This window comes from Schistocerca gregaria, chromosome 2 (assembly GCF_023897955.1).
Source record: "Schistocerca gregaria isolate iqSchGreg1 chromosome 2, iqSchGreg1.2, whole genome shotgun sequence".
Lineage (NCBI taxonomy): Eukaryota > Metazoa > Arthropoda > Insecta > Orthoptera > Acrididae > Schistocerca > Schistocerca gregaria.
Genome location: NC_064921.1, coordinates 633,538,866 through 633,561,278, shown reverse-complemented (window position 1 = coordinate 633,561,278; position 22,413 = coordinate 633,538,866). Strand labels below are relative to the sequence as shown.

The 22,413-nt window shown below is 42.6% G+C and overlaps 1 protein-coding gene across 5 annotated transcripts in view; it reads left to right on the top strand.

Annotated features, from left to right (window-relative positions):
* The window catches only part of LOC126334655 (ankyrin-1-like), a 192,591-nt gene extending 170,381 nt beyond the window's left edge, over positions 1 to 22,210 (top strand). For all 5 annotated transcript variants that reach the window (XM_049997103.1, XM_049997100.1, XM_049997104.1 and 2 more), the window contains one exon: positions 21,553 to 22,210. In XM_049997103.1, coding sequence (XP_049853060.1) covers positions 21,553 to 22,121 — 569 coding nt within the window. In that variant the 3' untranslated portion in view covers positions 22,122 to 22,210. The remainder of the gene's footprint in view (positions 1 to 21,552) is intronic.
* The last annotated feature ends 203 nt before the right edge of the window (positions 22,211 to 22,413 follow it).

Below are 22,413 nucleotides of genomic sequence, written 5' to 3'. Positions count from 1 at the left end.
CACAACAATTGCTTCCAGCTTCTCTCCTCCATAGCTATCCTGTTTGTGTCGAGGCCATTCGAACGCTGAACTCTTCTCATGATGTTATTTACACTAGGCTGCTCGGTGGTGTGACTGAGGCAGAAATCCAAAAGTACCTCTCTGATCAGGGTGTCATTGCAGTCAGGTGATGAACAAAGTACATGCATCCTTAGTGCCAGTACACACTCTTTTTCTCACTTTTGATAGAGTGGTGTTTCCACAAAAGATCAAAGCAGGCTGTGAAGTTATCACAGTATGACCCTATATTCCGAACCTGATGTGCTGCTACTAGTGTCATCGTCACAACCACACTCAAGAGTCCTGTCTTCACCCATCCAAATGTGTAACCTGTGATATGTATGTTCACGAAGGTGACTGTCTGCCTCATTCTCAACTGCAATGGCGACCATGCTGCCTCCTCCCGAGATTTTTCCATTTATCTCAATGAGATCTGGGTGAAGAAAAATGTGCCTTACCTGGTTGCTCGTAAGTTGTTGGCCAGTCTGAAACCCTGTGTTCTATCATCTGGCATCTACAATTATGTTCTTGATACATCTTGCTCTGTGAAGGACATGGCCATGCAGACATGGAACCTCAAATTTAGCATCTTGCTTGTGAAAATGCCCAGTGTCATGGTAGCATCCCAGTCGCCTCCTGTAGCTGTGCAACAAGCCACCAAACTTCTGCCTCCTAGGCCAAGTCACCTGCTACACAACCGGTTGGCTGGAAAGGATGCAAGGAATACTCTGTGAAGACTTCTGCATCCCTCCAGCCAGCCAACATCTGAGTCTTCGTCTGCCAACTGGAAAGGCTCCAGGAAGTCAAACAAAAGGAAATGGTCTTCTCCTTCACCAACTCTGAGCTCCTCTTCAACAGTGTCGTCATGTGATACTCTTGGCCGGCCGGCCTCAGTGTCGTTGGTGTGCACCACATACCATTTTCCTGCCCTGGACTCTGCAGACTGACATAAGGAGAACACAGACACTTCTGTAGACCACATAGAGCAGGATGCTCCAACCTCTGTGCCCTGTAGCAGGGAGTCTTCGAAAGCTGGCATGGGGCAGCCACCCAGGTGACACCCCTTCCATTTTTTTCCTCTCCTCCAATGGAATGTTCATGGCTTACAATCCAACAAAGAGGACTTACGGCTGGTCTTAAAACCACAGCACACCTTGTACTCTGCCTTGAGGAAACAAAATTGCGTTCTCACAACCACTTTGAGCCCTTGCATTTATACCCAGTCTGCTTTGCCCCCCAAAGACCGCATTTCATCTCATGGGGGAGTCATGCTGCTCATCCAGGATGATGTTCATAGTCAACCTATCTCCCTGTCTATCTGACTCCATGCTGTTGCAGTCCACATTTTCCTTCCTCACTTGACCTTTTCCCTTTGTACTGTTTACATCCCTCCGTCATCCTATGCCACCAATGCAGACTTCCTTTAGCTTATTGAGCAGCTACCTCATCCCTTCCTGCTGCTCAGTGAGTTTAATGTGTATCATCCCCTTTGGGGTTCTCCCAGAATCTGTCAGAGAGGTACCCCCTTGCTGACCTTTTCAACCAACTTAAACGTATCTGCCTTAACATGGGAGCACCCATGTTCCTTTCAGACTCCTTGCGCACCTATTCCCATTTGGACCTATCCTTCTGCAGTGCCCAGCTTGCCCGTCATCTCATGTGGCCCATTCTCTCTGACATATACTTGAGCAACCATTTCCGGTGTGATAATTCCTACCCCACCTCTGTGCACGCCAAAATAACAGCTTTGTAAGGTCGCCTGGAGGCTATACTACTGCTTGGCAGCCTGACAGAAGCAGACGATATCATAGTGGACCCTATTGCCATCTCCAACTCCTTGGGCAGCCATTTTGCAGAGGTTTCTAGCTGCTCCCACTATACTCTGCCTTCCTCTATCAGAAACAAGTGGAGGAGGCTATGTTGACACCCTTCTTTTCTGAGAATCGTGAGTGTTACAATGCTGCTTTTACTATGAGGGACCTAGATCATGCTCTCATGTCATCCTGATCCTCTGCCCCATGGCCAGATGAGGTTCATGTTCAGATGTTGCAGCACATTTCTCTTGTGGGCAAGCACTTTCTCCTTCACTCATGCAACTGCATCTGGGCAGAGGGCACATTTCCCAGATGCTGGCATGAAGCCACTGTTGCTCTTCCATTTGTTCAAACTACGAAATTCCTGGGTCTCATGCTCGATAGGAAACTTTCTTGGTCCTCCCATGTGTCTTACCTGTCCTATGTGTCCTCAGTGCTTCTTTCTGTCGAGCAGAGCGAACCACTCTCCTCTGTTTGTATCTGTCCCTTGTCCATTAGAAACTAGACTATGGGTGTTTCGTTTATGCATCTGCATGTTCATCTCTCTTACACTGTTTCAATACTATCGACCATCCTGGCATCTGTTTAGTCAGTGGCACCTTTTACATTAGCCCAATTCAGAGTCTGTATGCAGAAGCTACCAAACTACCGCTGTGAGTTTCTCCTCTGCAGATGTTCATGCCATTTGTCTGCCATGCATGCCTGCTCTTGCTATCCCTCATGCCCGCTCTTGCTATCCCTCCTCCTCTGATGACAGTCAGTATGGGACATGTCCCTCTTCTCTTTTACCTCCAGGAGTTCACTATTAGCTATTGCTTCGGTAGCTTAACTTCATGCTACCTATCACTTTCCTGAAGGGTGTGAACCCTTCGCTGCCTTGACTCTGTGTGACAGCCCATGTTCACCTTGGACTTCAGTCCTTTCCAAGGACACTACACCTGCCTTGCTCTATCGCCTTCAGTTTCACGACCTTTGCACTGGATATAGCGATAGTACCTTTGTGCACACTGATAGTTTTCAGACTGACCATGGTGTCATGTGTGCCTTTGTCATTGGCACCAAAATTTTTCAGTATCAGCTTCCAGAACACTGCTACGTATTTACAGCAGAGCTCTTCGTCCTGTATCAGGCCACACAGAACATCCAGCAACACAGGCTTTTCAATTGTGTCATGTGCTCCGACACTGTCAGTGCCGTTCAATAAAAGCCTCTGTGTGCTGTACACTGTCCATTCCTTAGTACAACAGGTCCAGGAAAGCTGTAACTTGGTACTCTTGATGGAGCCACTGTGACATTTATGTGGGTTCCTGGTCAAGTCAGTCTGACTGGAAATGAGGTTGCTGACACTCCCGCCAAGGCTGCAGTCCTTGTACCTCAGCACACTAATTGTTACATTCCCTCCAATGATCTCTGTGTTGCCGTGTATCAGCAGGTGGTGTCACTCTGGCATCACCAGTGGTCCTTCCTTCATGGGTACAAGCTCCAGGTATTAAGCCTTTCCCAGAGGCTTGGACAACCTCCTATTGGCTCTCTCACTGTGAGGAGATCATGTTAGCTAGATTGCTTTTTAGCCATCACCATTTGTTAAGTGGTGCTCCCCCACCATTTTGTGCATATTGCCCTCAACCTTTGATGGTCTGCCATTTCCTAACAGAATGCCCCTTTTTTAACTGCTTACGTTCTCATTTGTGTTTTCCATCAGAGTTATCGACACATAGGCTGTTGACCACGTTTTACTTTTTATCTATTGTAGCAATATGGCAAAGGACATTTAATCTTTAGTTCAGGACCTTCGTTTTGCTATGGCAAATTTTAAAGTCCTTTTGCTGCATCTATGTTTTTAGCAGTCTTCTCTTCCGTTGATTGGGATTAACGTGTAGTCATTTTTAACTCCTCTTTTTATCTTCATTTTCTACAGTTCTGACATGAGTGTTTATGACCCTATTTGTTTTTGCATCCTAAACCAAAACAACCAGTCACCTAGGCCAGCACTATCAGGTCCTTGATCACCAGCTTCCTCAGCATCACTGGGGACCGAACCACACAATAACCTTGAGTTCAGTGTGGGGCAGCAGTGGGGTGTGTCCTGTTGTGGGGTTGTGAACCACTGGTGACTACAGTGGAAGACAAAGCCTCTCCATTGTTTCTAGGTCTCCGATTTAATACACAGCACTTGTAAACCCTAATAACTGGTACAATGTGATGTACCATTTGCCATGCACTTCACATGCATGTGCAGATTAGAGATGTAGATGTTGATGTAGAAAGGGAGTCATTCACTATTTTTTTTTATTCACAATAATTTGGACACATGTACAAACAGAGTGGACATAAAATTAGTCCCTTGATTGGTCAGAATAACATTGGGACTTCCATACAGCAAACTAGATGGTTGACAAAGGCACATGCAACTGTTTCTGCAGTTATATCTGCAAGAGGTACTAGAAAATTGATCAATATGTATTTATCATTTTCTGCACTCTGTAGGAATAGCACAACAAACAACATATAAGGCAGCGTTTGGAAATAATCTTGTAGCTTATGGGAGTATTTGGAAAGGAATTTTAGTTCTTGGAGGGGGTTTCCTCTGGGCACAAGGCAAGCAGTTTTGTAAGTACTTCTGAATATCAGTCTGTCTGCTCATCCACCAAAACTTGGAGGCTATTCTGGCATTTATGGCTCTTCATCCACCATGGCATATCTGCAAACTTCCATGCCACTGAGCTATTATATGTTGTTGCAGTCTTTTAAGAATTACTAATCTGTTACCCAAGGGGGCCTTGTGATATAGAATACTAATATCTGTTACAAAATCTGAAAAGCAAGTGTACTGGAAACGTTCTGAATCTCTCTTCTGGGCTTATTTTAATTCTTTTATTAAAGTATCATCTGTCTGAACCATGCTGACTTTTTGGCGAACACATCAGCATTTTGAAAGTAAACAGGCTAGTTTATAGTGTACTTCATGATCGTATTCTGATAATTTTAATACCCACTGAGATAAACAGCTACTGGGGGACTGTAAAATGATAATCTGCAAAAGAGCAGTGTGGTCAGCGACCACAGTGAATTTTCTTCCATAAAAATAACATTTGAGTATATCACACCAAATACAAGAGCTAGCAGTTCTTTTTCAGTGGTACTGTAATTGGTTTCTGCTTGATGTAACTGCCTGAAAGCATAATCTGCAGACCTCACCATTGTGTTCCTGAGTAAGGACAGACTGGAAGCATAATCTGAGGCATCAGTAGAAAGAATAAAAGACTCTTCAAAATCTAGATATATTACCAAAGCTGAACTAGTCAAAACATCTGTGAATTTTCTCATGACTAACTCAGACTCTTCTGTCCAATCAAATACTGCGCCTTTCTTTAACAGCTTTGTTAATGGTTTAGCCACAATGGCATAAACCTACACAACAATAAAAGTTGTCAAAGCCAAGAAAAGACTGCTACTCTTTAAAACTAGTGGGCACTGCAAAACTCTCTATGGCTTCAGTTAACTGTGGACCTGGCTCAACCCTATCAGAACTGGTAATGTCCCAGGTACTGGACCAGAAGAATTGCAAAAGAACATTCTCTATCTTTAAACTTAAATGTGCACTCCACAACTTTGATTGTATATTTCTCAATCTCTCCACATGTTCCTCAGTAGTCTTTGAAAATATTATATCTTCCAAATAGATAAGACACAAAAAAGGTTTCAAACCCCTTAACAACAGCTTGGAGAATCTTTGAAAACTGGTATGCACATTTCTCTTAGACCGAAAGGCATGCATAGAAACCCATACAATCCAGAGGTTGGGAACCACAAATGAGGATCTTGGTCGCTCTTGTGGTGCAGTGGAGGGCACTTTAGCTAGAGCGCATATTAAACCAGTGTTGCCAATGTGATGCTTAAATTGCGGCATGCACAGTCATTAATTAAATTTTTTTTAAAAAAATTACTTCCCATAGCAAAACAAGCATCTGACAATAAAATGTAACTGATGTGAAATTGGATTCATACTTAAAATACCATAAAAAGTACAAATACTAATATAATACAGGCACTAGCCTGACTAGGTAAAACATATAACTTCTATAAGCTAGTGTAAAAAGTATAACAATAAAATAAAATATCTAAAAAGTCTTCCAGTCTGACAGATCAGTTACCATAAACGTAATTGTAGTACAATTAATAAAATAGTAACTATACATTAGAAATCAAAAAATCGATAGTCAATATTATAACCAGTGTGTGGTCTCAATAGCAACATGTTGTTGTATCCTTGTTTTCTTGTGGTGGAGCTTACGGAGGAAGGCCCAGACTCCTCGGCGGCAGTGGCTGGCGCACGTCTATCCGCTGGGGTGCTCTATGCTACTCAAACTAGTAGGTCTCTGAATACATCAAAATAAGCATTTAGATTGAACTCATTCTGTTCATTCAGCAGTAATTCAGGTTGTCATTTTCTGTGCACTTAAATCTCCATTTCTTCGAGTAGGTTCAGTAACCGTCCCTTTGGCGCCCTATGCAACACTTTCATATTATTGTCTATGCTTCCTACTAAATGTCTTTCTCTGTCTAAATGTGTACCGAAAGCACTCTTATTTTGATTATACGTATGTTCTCTAAAACGGGTCTGGAAATTTCTTCCTGTTTGAGCGATATAAAAACTGTCACAGTCTTGGCTGCTGATCTTATAAACACCATACCCCATATATTTATTGCTGTCATTGTCAACTTTGTGCCGTAGCTTACAACCGATTGTACCTTTTGTTTGAAACCCAATTTTTATTTTGGTTTTTTCTGAAGTTCTGTGCAAATTCTGTCGGAAAATGCACCATAGTATGTCATAGCAACAAACTTCTTGCCCTCTGGTTCTATTGACTCCATTCTGTCACATATTTTTTATTTTAGTTTGTAATAAAGTTTCATTGCATCACAATCTTTGTATCCATTTGCCTTAGCTACTTGTCTAATCACACTTAATTTTTCCACCTCGTCATTAGGTGCAAGTGGTAATTTTAGCATCCTGTTGATCATAGCTCTGAAGTATGCCCATTTACGCTTCCTTTAGCATATTTAGAAAGGCAATGGCCACAGACACTATTTTGTTGTTGTTGTTGTGGTGGTGGTCTTCAGTCCTGAGACTGGTTTCGTGCAGCTCTCCATGCTACTCCATCCTGTGCAACCTTCTTCATCTCCCAGTACCTACTGCAGCTTACATCTTTCTCAATCTGCTTAGTGTATTCATCTCTTGGTCTCCCTCTATGATTATAAATATGAAATCCTGTCACCAAAGGAAGCCTATACAAGTTGTATGTTTTACCTAGTCATGCTAGTAGCTTTATTATATTAGTATTTGTACTTTTCATGATATGTTAAGTATGAATCCAGTTTCACATCAGTTACATTTTATTGCCAGATGTTCATTTTGCTATGGGAAGTAATTTTTTTTTTAAATTTAACTAATTACTGTGCATGCTGCAATTTAATCATCACGTTGGCAACACTGGTTTAATATGCACTCCAGCTAAAGTGCCCTCTGCTGGCATTAGTTTCGTGTATAAATACCAGATGCAATCTGAGTATTACGAGCACATACCATGTACGCACATGTTTAACTTGATGGTGATTTACATCAGAATATTTTAATTGTATGTATGGCTGCTATATGTGGCTATAAACATTTTATAATTTTATATTTTATGTATCACTAAGACTTGTTAGATTTAGCATTAACTTATTGAACCTGTCACTTACACAATATTTATCTTTGGAGCAGATCTAAGGTTGGCAGTACGCAGAAACTGGTAATAAAGTGTAAGAAATATGTGTGATCAAGACGGACTTGTGAAAATATGGTGCCAAAAATGATTGCGGACTCATGACTTTATGTCTTCAATTAATATGAATCTCAATATCCCATTGCTAAAGTTATTAATACACACAGGAACATGAAACATCTTTCCCACTACCTCTGTTTTGCTAATACGTCTTTTAACCCATCAAATGTTATTCTGATTGAGCAGATCATCCAGAAAGTTGATCTTGGCAGTAATTGGGTTTTGACATCTATCCAGAGAACTTTTCTTGTGCCACTGCAGATGGTAATGGGAGTGGTGGTTTTTAATTCCCACATATACAGTGCTGTCAGCACTTGAGGAAGAGGCCTTATTCCATAAGTTCCTCATGTCTGAGGGGTGCAGGTCTCACCGAATTGAGCAACATGTATGCTGTAACCTATCACCGCTTGGTACAGTGGAAGAAATAATTTCTTAGAATGATACTGAAATCCCTTCTGTGTCTTCTATTACTTCCATGCCAGAGCTATGGTGCTTTTTTTTTAATAAAAATCTTCTATCTGCAAAGTTACAAAATATATTATTGCAGGTACTATTACTTACCTCTTCTCGTAATACACTAATGTTATGACATGAGAGCTTCAGCACACTCTTATCACTATGAGAAACAAATAATACACAACTTCATCCTTTCTATCAACTAATATTTTGACATTCCTTTCCCTGATCTTGCCTTCTAAAATAACATTAGTCACCTCATTCATGTTTCCATATTAAACAGGATTCATTACTGATGTTGGTGGTGACGGTGGGTGGCAGAATCGATCCTGGACCATTTCCCCACTGTTGTCTCACATTTCATCAATTATTACATGGAGAATCCCACTGTTTAGGATTCTACCTCTGATTCTGTGGGTAGCCATTACTTGCGTTTCCTACCACTTGGTATTTGACACAATACAGCGCATGACAGCACTCAGCAGTGCAGTTTGGCTTCCTACAATGCATGCAATTTGTGTCATTTACAAAAACATGGTGTTGCTCACTGCTTTGTCATGGAATTGAAATGAATCATCCAGTCTCCTCTAGCAAACATGATGATCTGACTGCCTAGTGTAGTAAAGTAGGTGATGCCAACTTGACTTCATTACCTATATTCGGATTTATTCCATATACGAACACATCAATAACTCGGGCTTCAGCCTTGTCAGTCGGTACTTCGTTATGGATATTATCTTGTCGAAGCACATATGTGTGACATGATGTAGCTTGTATTTCATCAGGGCAAGTTCAAACTCTCGTTCGACGTTTGCTGTAGGATGGATAAACAGTCTCTCTAATAGATAACTCGTCTTTTGTGTGAATAGTGCTCTGCTAACCTGTACTCCTGGTATTAGATGTTGGCAGTTTGTAATGCATTGACAGATTCTACGTATGTGCCTGTGTCATCTGACTGCTTTAATTTTGCTACATTCTGCAGGAAGTCATCCAGCCAAGAAAAATTTGATCCTCTATCTCAGACATTTTGTAGGAAGGTCGTAACATTCTCACTTGGCTTACTCGAAAAAGTAGGAATGGAAGATACTGCACAGAAAGTGTTGGCAATGTTTGGCATGTAAGTCACAGAATTAACTGCAGAGGCTCCAGAGATGCTTGAGGTGCTTGACTCACCATCCGCTTAGTTCCACATCTGGAGCAGGGTCTTTGTCTGTTTTAATGTTGTCAGCATTCATGTCATTCTTGCAGCTGATTCGTTCCAGAGCACATATCAACAGGCATGATTACAAAAATATTGATAAATGTTTTCTTAAGGACCACAAAAAGTTTGACGAAAGAAAAAGGGGTCAATGTACCAAAATGAAAACTAAAACCTCTCCAGAATGAAGTTCAACAACAGCAGCTCACAGACAAACAGTAAAAGAGGCGGGTAAGCAGGCATGGCAGTGAGACTGACTTTAATTTTTCCAGCATCAAGTGGAGCAGCACAAAGACAGCAGCACTGGCTGGCAGCACAGCAGAAAGTGTCAACATTGGCAATCATGCTGTCAGTAGTGCATCCACAGCAAGAGAGGTGCCCTGGACCCTCAAAGAGAGGCTGGAAAACAGCAATCAGCATTGGGGTGGCACGGCAGTGACTCTAACCTCAGTCATTCTCAATACGATAGGGACAGCAGGCACTCGAGCATTACTGATGACTGCAGCAATGTGGTAGCAGTGCAGACTGAAGAATGTGCCTGCGTGGCAAGGGCCCCTGTGTGGCCAAAAACATTGGTGTACCGCACAGGTGTTTACATGTTGTATGGCAGATGTGGGCACAACTAGACACCAAGAATGGCTAGGACAAAAACCTTACAGTTTATTCCAGCCCAATGTAGTCAGATTGTGGGCTAACAATGTGCAGCCAGCTCTCTTCCATAAAATGTTGTGTACACACCCCATGGCTGACAACAGTGTACAGGATTTGCCAAGGGCATGCTTACAAGGTGGAATGTGAGTGGAAGGAAATTGGTAAATTTGAACAAGAAGTGTTTGAATAAATTAGCTGGATTTTATTTTGGGTAAACTACCACTAAAGAGGCACAGGTGTATGATGCCAATGCTGGGAGGCCACTGACAATCAGACTGAGGAGTGTAGTGCCTAATCAGGCATGTCTGTCCCACTGGTTGTTTCAAGTTTGGGTTGGCAATGTTCTCAGCTCTCCACAGACCCAGGAGAAGAGTGTTCCATAGGGCTCCATATAGAGTGTCCCTCTTTTTCTCATTGCTGTTAATGAACTTTTGGCCTCCGTTAGACTGCTGGTCACACCTGTATGTGGGTAATTCCTGTATCTGGGCTGTGCAGAGCAACAGCTCCAGGATGCCATCCAGCACACTTCCGCATGGACATTCTCACACTGTTTTCAGTTCTCCCCTCTTAAATAACAGGTGGTGCATCTCTGTCACCATACTAAGATCCATCCTGATCTGGAGATCTATCACGATGCCCAGTGCCTGAATGTGGTCCCCTAGTTCCGTTTCTTGGTTCTTCTTTTTGACAACAGGCTTAATTGGTTGCCCCATATCCACCTTCTGAAGATTGGCTGTTTCCATGAACTATCCTTCGCTTCCTTGCCCACAACTCTTGCTGTGTGGATCATTTGACTCTTCTCCACCTTTATCAGGCCAGTTCTATCTCGTGTGGGCTATTAGTTGTCAGCTTTATGGCTCAGCTGTCCCTTCCACACTGCTCCTTTTGGACTTTGTTCACCAGTGTGGTGTCTGTTTGATCACCAGTGCCTTTCTCACTAGCCCTGTCAATAGTCTTCTTGTTGACTCTGGGTCACCCCCCCTCCCCCCTTCCTTATCCCCATTTCTATTCACCAGTCTAGTCTCCTGGTTTCGTACGCCATTGCTATCCTCTCTTTTCCTACTCATCCATCCTATTCCATTCTCTCCTCAGCTCTAGAACATCACCCATCCACTGTGTGCTCTTGGGTGGGTTTACCAGTTGGGCTCCATCTCACTTCCCTACATCACAATTTCCATCTTCCCTCTTTGTCCTGTTTCCCATGTTCTCTCCATTAATTCCGTGACCCTGGGCAGGGATGATCTCTTCCAGAGCCCAAAAGCCTCCATTGCTCCTGTGGTGTTCCATCGTTTGATCCTCCTGCTCTAATGGGAGTTTAGGGATGCTATTGTTTTTAACACTGGTGGCTCTAAATCTGCCAGTCGAGTGGGATATGGATATGCCTTCACATCTTCTGTTGGCATGGAACACCATCTCTTACCTACTCTTTTCGGGCTGTGTACCACAGAACAGTTGGGCGTCTGTTGGGATCTCTGCTTTATTAAATGGCCCTCCCTCACCCGAGTTCCATAATGTACAGACTCAATGAGTTGCCTTCAGCCTATCGCCCAGTGTTTTTCCCACCACCTGTTGTTCTCTGCCAACCATGGCCTTCCAACCAATCTTGACTGTGCTGTGTGTTTTGTTGTTTTTGTTTGTCTTCCTGGCCATACGGTTATCCAGGGGTAATGAACTTGCTGATCACCAGGCTGGGAGGGGAGGTCGGGCAGCAGACAGCCACATACCCCCATTCCCCCATTTCCCATTCTCTGGGGGCGGATTTGTAGCTTCACTTCAAACTCCTGTTTGTTCAGTTTTGGGCTTACTATTGAAGAACCACCCCCCTGTCTAATAAACTTCATGCGATCGAGGGCACTCCCACCATGTGGTGTTCTTCCCTCTGCCTCCCCCAGTGGGAATCTGCCATCCTCTGCTATCTTTGTATTGGACATACCCGGTTGACCCATGGTTTTTTACTCCTTAATGAGCCTCCCCCCTTTATAGTTGCAGGGCCCCCCTCATGGTGATCCATATTTTTCTGGAGTGCCTCAGCCAATTGGCCCTTCACACTGAATATGCCCTCCCACCTCTCTTGTCCTGGGTGCTAGCAGATCTCTCTCACATGGTTATGTCGGCCTTCAGTTTTCTTCGTGAAAATGGTTTGTCATTCCAAATTTAAATACTGACTTTCTTTCTAGAATTGGAGTCCCTTGGTAAGCATTGGCATTGTGTTGGGAGGCCATCATTCTTGTCTTTACATTGACCAGGTTTCCCCTCCCCCTTTTTTCGCTACATTTTATCTGGTCTTTTGTACCATTTTAGTTCCCCTTTTCTTGTGTCTTTTTCCCTTGATGTTGCCCTTGTTGTGTCATGATCATAGTATGATGTGGGGATCAGAATGGGTCAGTGGCAGTACTGGCACCCCATCATGTGTAGTGCCTTTGGTGTGCGACCTGCCCTCCTGTTCTTTACTCTTTCTGCCACCCCGACATTCCTTTTACTTCTTTGTTTGCCCATTATCTTTTCTGATGGACTGGGCTGTGCTGTTTATGTTGTCCCTCCCTTAGTTTCTGTCACCTTAGATCATGGGACCAATGAAAGGGCTGTTGAGAGAATTGCATCGTTCACACGTACATACATACACACATACATACATTGCATTCTGTAAATCCTCCCAAGAAGGAAAATCTTCAGAGTTGGACAATAAGTCAATGTACACATTCACAAGAGAGAAGCAACTCTTAGAACATTAATCTATACACTGCATTAGCAATAAACTATCACTGTACAGTACAGCTTAATCTTATTTGTGTTTATGCCTCTCTAAGTGTAACCCAATAAAAAAGAAAGAAAGCTGCTACTCTGGGAAAAGGTGCTGCTTCCTCATTTATATTAATTTGATGCTTTTTAATTTTATTCATCTTTACATAACTAAGTATAGTGAGAATACTAACCAAAGAAAATGCTTATTGGGAAAGTCTTCCATGACAAAAAGGATAAACATAATTCAAATGAAAGGAACAACTCCAAGATAGTTACTTTTCCATATTATGGTAAAATATCAAAAAAAGTAGCAAATATTTTCAAACTGTAAAATGTTAAACTGAGAACTTACTGAAACAATAATTACTTTCATCTTGTGGTTGTAGCTCATTTTTTGTCTGTGTTTGCTTCCAAATGTATAATTATGGAAATACTGTTCTGTCTTGAGAAAACATACATTCTTCTTGTTTAACAGGAAAACATGTTTCAGTGAAGTTTCATGATTGTGCTACTGCCTCACACTATCCCACTAACCCCTTCGCGCCTTGTGCATTCATCTCTAGCTCCTTCCCACACTCGTAAGCCCAGTCATCTCCTTCCTAATAATCAGTGTCCTCACACCCATAGTGGTGTGTGTTTTTGCCTGTCTGTGTAGTTTTCTGTGTGAATGTCTATGCTTTCTGCCTGAAAATGAGCCAGAGTTCAAAAGCTAGTTAATACTGTGTTCTGTTAAGTATGTTTATGTGCCACACATTGATCTGCTAAAACTGAGTGTACCTTTCAAAACTGAGTGGAGCTTTCATTCCACTATTGTAGGTATTGTTCCACCCAGGAATTTCCATTATCATTATGTCTTAATACATATTGATGTTTTAATGTAGTTTGATATATTAATAAAATCTATTCACCAAGCATCAGAATGTGAGAGTTTAAAGGTGAAAGACACTAATATGCAGGACAGAGATTACTGCTAAAACATTGTGTATGAGTTATAGTATCCAAAGCAGAAAAGTTTCCTTATCCCTAGACAGAACCCAGCCCCATATACTGTTCCTGCATTGTTGCTTGGCCCACGGAATCCCCCCAAATGGCATTCCATAAATTACCCATAAATGCAGAAAAGTTTCCTTATCCCTAGACAGAACCCAGCCCCATATACTGTTCCTGCATTGTTGCTTGGCCCACGGAATCCCCCCAAATGGCCTTCCATAAATTCCCCATCTCCGGCTGCTACCTTTCCTTCCACAATGACCTCCATCTCTTCAGATTCCATCAGTATTTATCCCTCACCAACTTAGTCCTGCAAAATCATATCAACCAGGCCCAAACCTCCTTGAAATGCCTTCTCTCTATCTGTAAAATTCTCCTGCTGTGCAATCCAAAATTCCTGGATCCCATAACACACATTGAAACTCTTGCACTCCAGGAACTAGAGCAATATGCACAATGCCACCTCAAAAAACCCTCCACCTTGCTCACTTCCAACTCCGTCCCTGGACTACCACTGTCCACCACCTCTTCAAAAACCTCCAAACCTCCCCCATGTTCCCTCATAACTGACAAATCCTATCTCACAGACCTCCTACATTTACCCCACACTCCAAAACTCCCTCCCACCACCACACAGAATACAGAATCCAAACGGACCCAAAACACAGTCATGAACCTTTTCTTACAAAGCCTTAGCCCCACAGATGTATCTGTCTTTTCCAAAGTGTTCAACTTTTGCCCCACCCCCCAAATTTCAGTAGTGCAGGACTTGTTAAACATCTTCTGCCTTCTCCCAGTCCCTACAGTGGAAACTCTTTTTCGCTACCAACCCTACCAATCAGACTCAACCAAAGAACAATGTTGAACCCTGTGAGGCTCAGTTCACTCCTCCATCCAACTGAGATCCCCTCCCCCCCTCTCCGCACCCACAAATCATCCCCTGTTGACTTTCCAGAATTTTTTTAGCCTCAAACCTTGCCTCACTATCATTCCCCAAATCCCTCAAAATGCAAACTAGCCTTACATCCTCAGAAAGATTCACAATACACCACCTAAAAACTGATCCTGACCATATGATCCTACCCACTGACAAAGACTCCACCACTGTTTTGAACCACAAGAAGTACTTGGCAGAAGGACTCCACCAGCTGTCAGATTCATCTACGTGCAAACGCTGCTACAGTGTGACCCCATTCCAAATATCCAGCAGGATCTCCAATCTCTCCTCAAATCCTCAGTTGCATCCCATAACCTCTCCCTGGAGTCCATCACTCTCCTCACCCCTACCACTCCCTGCACTTCTACCTCCTACATGCTTCCAGAAGTCCATAAACCCCACCACTCAGGTCACCCAGTTGTGGCTCATTACTTTGCCCCCACTGAGAGAAACTCTGCTCTTGTAGATTAACACCTTCAGCCTACCACCTCCAACCTTTATTCCTATATAAAAGATACCATTTCCTCCAATGACTGTCCACGTTTCCTATTCCTTTACCACACATTGCTGATCTCGAGACTATTGATGCCACCTCCCTTTACACTAACATCCCTAATGTCCATGGCCTTACCGCTATTGAACACTATCTTTCCCAACACCTGTCATATTCCAAACCAATCACCTCCTTCCCAGTTGCCATGACCAACTACATCCTCACCTAGAATTACTTCTGCTTTGATGACATTACCTACAAACAAATCTCGGTATGGCTATGAGAACCCACATGGCACCATCCTATGCCAACTTATTCGTGAGCCATCTAGAGAAATCCTTCCTAAACATCCAGAATCCCAAACCTCTCACCTGGTTCAGATTCATTGATGACATCTTGTGATCTGGATCAAGGATGAGGGCACCATATCCACATTTCTCCAGAATCCCAACTACTTCTCCCTCATTCACTTCACCTGGTCCTACTCAGCCCATCAAGCCACTTTCCTCAATGTTGACCTCCACCTCAAAGATGTCTATATCAGCCTCTCTGTCCATATCAAACCTACTAACTACCACCAGTACCTCCACTTTGATAGCTGCCACCCATTCCATGTCAAGAAGTCTGTTCCATACAGCCTTGCCTCCCATGGCCATTTCATCTGTAGTGACGAGTTGTCCGGTTCTCAGTGAGGCCTTTACAGACTGTAATTCTCCCATCATTGTACAGTAACAGATATCACATGCCTTATCTTTTCAGTCACCCAACATCTCCCCATGTCCCACCATCTGGCCACAGAGTAGCACTCCCCATGTGACCCAATACCACCCAGGACTGGAGCAACTTAATTACATTGTCTGCCATGATTTTGACTACCTCTTGTTGGGCTCTGAAATGAGAAATGTCCTAACCCACTATCCTTCCCACCCCATCCACAGAGTATTCCACCGCCTACCGAACCTATACAATATATTCGTCCATCTCTACGCATCCCCTGCTCCCAACCCCTTGCCTTATGACTCATACCGTGTATAGACCTGGATGCAAGACCTGTCCCATACATCCTCCCACCACCACCTACTCCAGTCCCGTCACAAACATCACGTGTCCCATCAAAGGTAGGGCTACCTGTGAAACCAGTCATGTGATCTGCAAGTTAAGCTGCAACCACTATGCTGCACTCTATGTGGGCATGACAACCAATATAGATTAGACATATAAATTAGGCATCAACATCAGCAAGTCCAAACTCATTATAATTGATCTAGAAGAACAGCTCCAGCTCACAGGTCAATTAAACGAACTGGAAGTCGTGCATTCCTTCATCTATCTTGAGTCAACCATCTGCAGCACGGGAAGTTGTCAGGATGAATAAGAAGAGAGATCATGCTAGGACGAGAGGCTATGAAGAAGCTCACCAAGATCTGGTAGAGCAGAGCAATAACAAATAGCACAAAGAGCCTTCTAGTTGAGACGCTTGTTTTCTGTCTTCTTTTATGGCTGCAATACATGGAAACTCAAGGCCAGAGACAAACAGCGCATTGATGCGTTTGAGCTTTGCTGCTGGCATAGGATGCTGTGCATAAAACAGACCAAAAGAAGAACAAATGTGTCCATTATTGAACAACTTGGTATCTCCAGACACCTCTGTTTTCGAGTTGCTGGAAAATTCTCCTGTTCTTTGGCCATACTGTGAGAAGAGATGGAGAAAATCTATAGAAAATAATCATGCAAGGAAAGATCGAGGGCATTGAGACCAAGAGGAAGAACAGCGGGGAGATGGATGTATTAAATCAAGAAGATCTCCAGTCTACCTCTCCAGCAGGCACTAAGAGAAGCTGGCAACTGTCCGGGATGGAAACACTTGGTTCATGGGATCACAACACTCAGCAATGAATGACTTATGATGATGATGATGATGATGATGATGATGAGCTCAAATCTTGTAGCACAGGCCAAGATGATAAAAGCTGAGACATCTGCTGTGTGTGCAATAACTTTATATTTCTGATGTTCTAGTAAAATGCTGATACAGGGGGACTTGTACTAAAGGCAGTGGTCTGTTGAAACCAAATCAGATGAAGCCAATTCATCTGATATTTTGTGATGTGATTGGATCGATTTTATTCATTTTGTGTAAGCTTGTGGGAGGTTTCCACTGTTTGTGCCTGAGGATGAGAGCAAAATCACTCAAAATGTGGCATGTGTATCATAAAATGATCTACATTATTGAATATTGTGGCTGAAGCTGACAACAGAAAACTGTTTACATTTCATTGCTACTTGCCTTGTAGCTACCAGTCTTTGATGTGATAAAGTTTATGTGAGCATCATAAGTACTGTAATTGGTGTTCACATACAGGAAATATATGATCACCTTATTATACACATACAGAAACTTCCTGTAAGATTAGTATTGAGAGGAAGAGAAGATGATTGTTAATTTCGGTTGAGGAGTAGGGCCATAGTATCTTTGTCCCTTTTTGCACTGGATTTTTTTCTTTTTGTGGAGGCCATAGCTCCTAGGTACAGTACCTTTGTAATGTGTGGATACAAAGTGGAGATAAACAAAGATTTCACCTCTCTAAAAGTCTCAGCTCTTCCAGATGTGGCCAAAACCTATTCAGATTTCATTGGAATGGGGGAGAAATTTTAAATGTGAGGCTTCTCTTACTTACCTCCCCCCTTCCCCCCCCCTTTTTTTAACATTATGTTTCAATGGGTGGGATTTTTCTTGGAGGATGTATGGTTCCCTCGTGAAATTTTTGAATTCCAAATGCTGTGAAAGATGGTCATTACTACATACCTCAAAGATATAAGATGTACATAACCTTGTGTCTTATTTATCATTTATTTTGATTTTAGCTTCCTTCCACATTTTGGCCTCTTGGGTATGGATTTCACAGTTTCTTCTGCAAGATTGACTGTTGGTGTTCCTACTTTTAACTTGGTAATTGCTATTAAGTGGTCTTGAGCTAAGATCAGGTGCCATTTTGTAACTGCACATGCAAATGTAATTGGTACAGAAAGGCAGCTTTCTGTCATCAAATGTTTCAATATATTATGAGCATATCACAATGTAGACCATGATTTTTAATTGTAATTACCAGTTCCAGACAAATTAAACAATCTTAAAAACCAAAATGCAAAAGAAGATTGTAGATACCACCAGATCACCTGGTGTATGACATTACAACAATAGCATGTCGTTATAAAGTATGTAAAGACATCCATGACCTAATGTTTGTGATAGCTACTACACTCTCCTATTTCAGATCTGATGATAGCCTAATTCGGTAAAAATGTAATTGCAATAAAGGAATGTCATGTAGACTGTGCTGTATTCATGAAATACCAGTGCTTGTACTTTTCATTTGACTGACTCTTATTTATACCATTTTCTTTGGGAGCCTACATCTCTAGGGCATATTAAATGTTTAAAGTACACAAAGGTGTAGGGTTTTATACACTTATCTTCCACCACTATGTGAAAAGTGTTTTGTAATATATACAGGTAGGTCTTCTACTTTCCTTTCTTCCACAAACATTGAGCATCATCGTTCATACACTCCTGGAAATTGAAATAAGAACACCACGAATTCATTGTCCCAGGAAGGGGAAACTTTATTGACACATTCCTTGGGTCAGATACATCACATGATCACACTGACAGAACCACAGGCACATAGACACAGGCAACAGAGCATGCACAATGTCGGCACTACTATAGTGTATATCCATCTTTCGCAGCAATGCAGGCTGCTATTCTCCCATGGAGACGATCGTAGAGATGCTGGATGTAGTCCTGTGGAATGGCTTGCCATGCCATTTCCACCTGGCGCCTCAGTTGGACCAGCGTTCGTGCTGGACGTGCAGACCGCGTGAGACGACGCTTCATCCAGTCCCAAACATGCTCAATGGGGGACAGATCCGGAGATCTTGCTGGCCAGGGTAGTTGACTTACACCTTCTAGAGCACGTTGGGTGGCACGGGATACATGCAGACGTTCATTGTCCTGTTGGAACAGCAAGTTCCCTTGCCGGTCTAGGAATGGTAGAACGATGGGTTCGATGACGGTTTGGATGTACCGTGCACTATTCAGTGTCCCCTCGACGATCACCAGAGGTGTACGGCCAGTGTAGGAGATCGCTCCCCACACCATGATGCCAGGTGTTGGCCCTGTGTGCCTCGGTCGTATGCAGTCCTGATTGTGGCGCTCACCTGCACGGCGCCAAACACGCATACGACCATCATTGGCACCAAGGCAGAAGCGACTCACATCGCTGAAGACAACCCGTCTCCATTCGTCCCTCCATTCACACCTGTCGCGACACCACTGGAGGTGGGCTGCACGATGTTGGGGCGTGAGCGGAAGACGGCCTAACAGTGTGCGGGACCGTAGCCCAGCTTCATGGAGACGGTTGCGAATGGTCCTTGCCAATACCCCAGGAGCAAAGGTGTCCCTAATTTGCTGGGAAGTGGCGGTGCGGTCCCCTACGGCACTGCGTAGGATCCTACGGTCTTGGCGTGCATCCGTGCGTCGCTGCGGTCCGGTCCCAGGTCGATGGGCACATGCACCTTCCGCCGACCACTGGCGACATCGATGTACTGTGGAGACCTCACGCCCCACGTGTTGAGCAATTCGGCGGTACGTCCACCCGGCCTCCCGCATGCCCACTATATGCCCTCGCTCAAAGTCCGTCAACTGCACATACAGTTCACGTCCACGATGTCGCGGCATGCTACCAGTGTTAAAGGCTGCGATGGAGCTCCGTATGCCACGGCAAACTGGCTGACACTGACGGTGGCGGTGCACAAATGCTGCGCAGCTAGCGCCATTCGACGGCCAACACCGCGGTTCCTGGTGTGTCCGCTGTGCCGTGCGTGTGATCATTGCTTGTACAGCCCTCTCGCAGTGTCCGGAGCAAGTATGGTGGGTCTGACACACCGGTGTCAATGTGTTCTTTTTTCCATTTCCAGGAGTGTATTTCATTGACAGACACTTGTCACAAGATGCCTACTCTTTGCTACTCATTGTGGTATGGCCACACTTCTGTCACCTGAAGTAACACATGGAATTGGGGGTAAATAGTTTTAGCCCAAGGTATAAAAAGCTATCCATAATATAGTCAGGCTGAATGAGTGAGTTGAACATGATGATGATTGCCAGTGTTTCCTGCAATTCACAAACAGCTTTGTCTATAATGTTTTTAACTTCAAAGTGCGGTAGAAATAGCCACATACAGAATGATGAAAACTTACATATACTGTTAGTGTGTGGAGCCTGTCAGTAGAAATTCATTGGATATACAAGGAACTACACAATTTCCTTTCAAGTCTTTCCAGAATGGCTAGAAAATGTGACACAGTAATCACCAGCTTATGTGGTTCCCAAATGATGAGACACCGGTACACTTTGCACTAAATACTAAGAACCACCTTCGTTATTTGGCCAACAGTGGCTTAATGTTGGTCATCGTACCCCATGAGCAATACCTGGCTTGATAGCAATGGATTTCAGTTTGAGAGTCACATGAAGAGTCTAGTTTTTGAGGTTCTCGTTGTTTCTTTCATGGAGACACTGTTGCTGTGGTTGTCATAATCACTGAAGATGTACCCCAGTATCGTGGAGTTTTTGAGTGAATAAGGTACTACTGTACAATTTGTCATGATCATGATGTCCATCATTTTAGAAACATTTTTGTGTTGTTAGGTGCTATGCTGTATGGTGACAGAGTTATCACCTTATGCTTTGTTTTGCAAGTTTTTGTTATGTGCTACTCTACATGTGATAACACCCTACCATTCTTTTAGTTAAACTGTGATGGTGGAAAGGCAAGGCGTATTTTACTTATAAAGGTGTGCAGGTATTTTCAGTGCTTTATAGTCACAAAGGAATTGAGGAAACAAACTGGACAAGCTACTGCGGAACAAGCCACTTAATATGAAAGGTTCCATACATCAAAATACTCAGCAAAAAAGAAATGACCCTTCTTTGAAAGTTTATAGGCAACATTCAGATTCCTCTTGTCATATCACATATTCAGACTGAAGTTTGCTTATTTTATTTGTAATACTATATTAATTTTATCCATTGTATTTGCATTACAAACATTTGTCATGTATTTGTCTTTAAGTGATAACAGATTGCCTTATTCCAAAATCCTCTCTCCAGTGTTATTTGTTAAAAGTGTAGTAACTTTTAGCCATGAGAAATCTACGTTCGTAGACATTTTTTTAATTTAAATGTATTTATAACAATAGTCAAATTCTCTATTTGCAGGTGCCATAATTATGGCTCATGATCTATTTGCAGCAGTAAATAAATAAACCTACACATATATATGTGTAGTGCAAAACTACTATATATTATTTTATCATTTACTTTCTTTTTCTTTCCTTAGGTGCAAATGTCAACTATTCAAATGGTCTAACAGGAAGCGGACCACTACATGAATCAGTTGAATATACTCGTGACTCTGATTTTCAGACATTTGTTGAAATGGTCAAAGTCCTCCGATCACATGGTGCTATTTTAAATGCACACTCTTTAACTGGTGGTGACACTCCTCTTTTCAGAGCCATTCTTTTGCAAAAATATAAAGCCGCTGCTCTCCTGATAAGACTTGGGTCTGATGTCAACATGTGTGATGTTAATATATGTGGTGTAGATCTTGTTACTTTAGCTAGAAAAAGAAATCACTTTGGGCTAATTCGTATGTTGATTTATGCGGGTTTTAATCTGCATCAGAATTTTCCTGAAATTGAACCTCCAAATAACCCTGATGCATTGGACCTAGATTCTATTGATGGTTGGATGAAATACATGAAATATAATCCAATGCGTCTCACAGATCTCTGCCGAATAGCTTTAAGGAAACAAATGGGAGAAAGAGTTTCTGAGGTTGTGTCAAAGTCATTTTTGCCACAAATATTGAAGAGTTACATGATGTTAGAAGATGTATTGACATAACTGTTGTTAAGTGAGTGATCTGTTATTGGTCTATGTACCTGGAGTATAATAAAATCACCATTAACTGTAATAAAAATATTTAATTTTGACTGAGTTTTTGAGTGCACATTAGTATTAAGTGTATCATATATGACATCAGTATTTTGTGTCTATAAATGTTCACATTTAGTTAAAAAATTGTTGAGCTCTTTCGAGGAAGAAAAGATGATGATACATGTTCGTGTGTTTTTGTATATACCAATTGTACTTTATTTCTGTCACTGAAACCAGTCATCTCAGTTTCCTTGAAAAA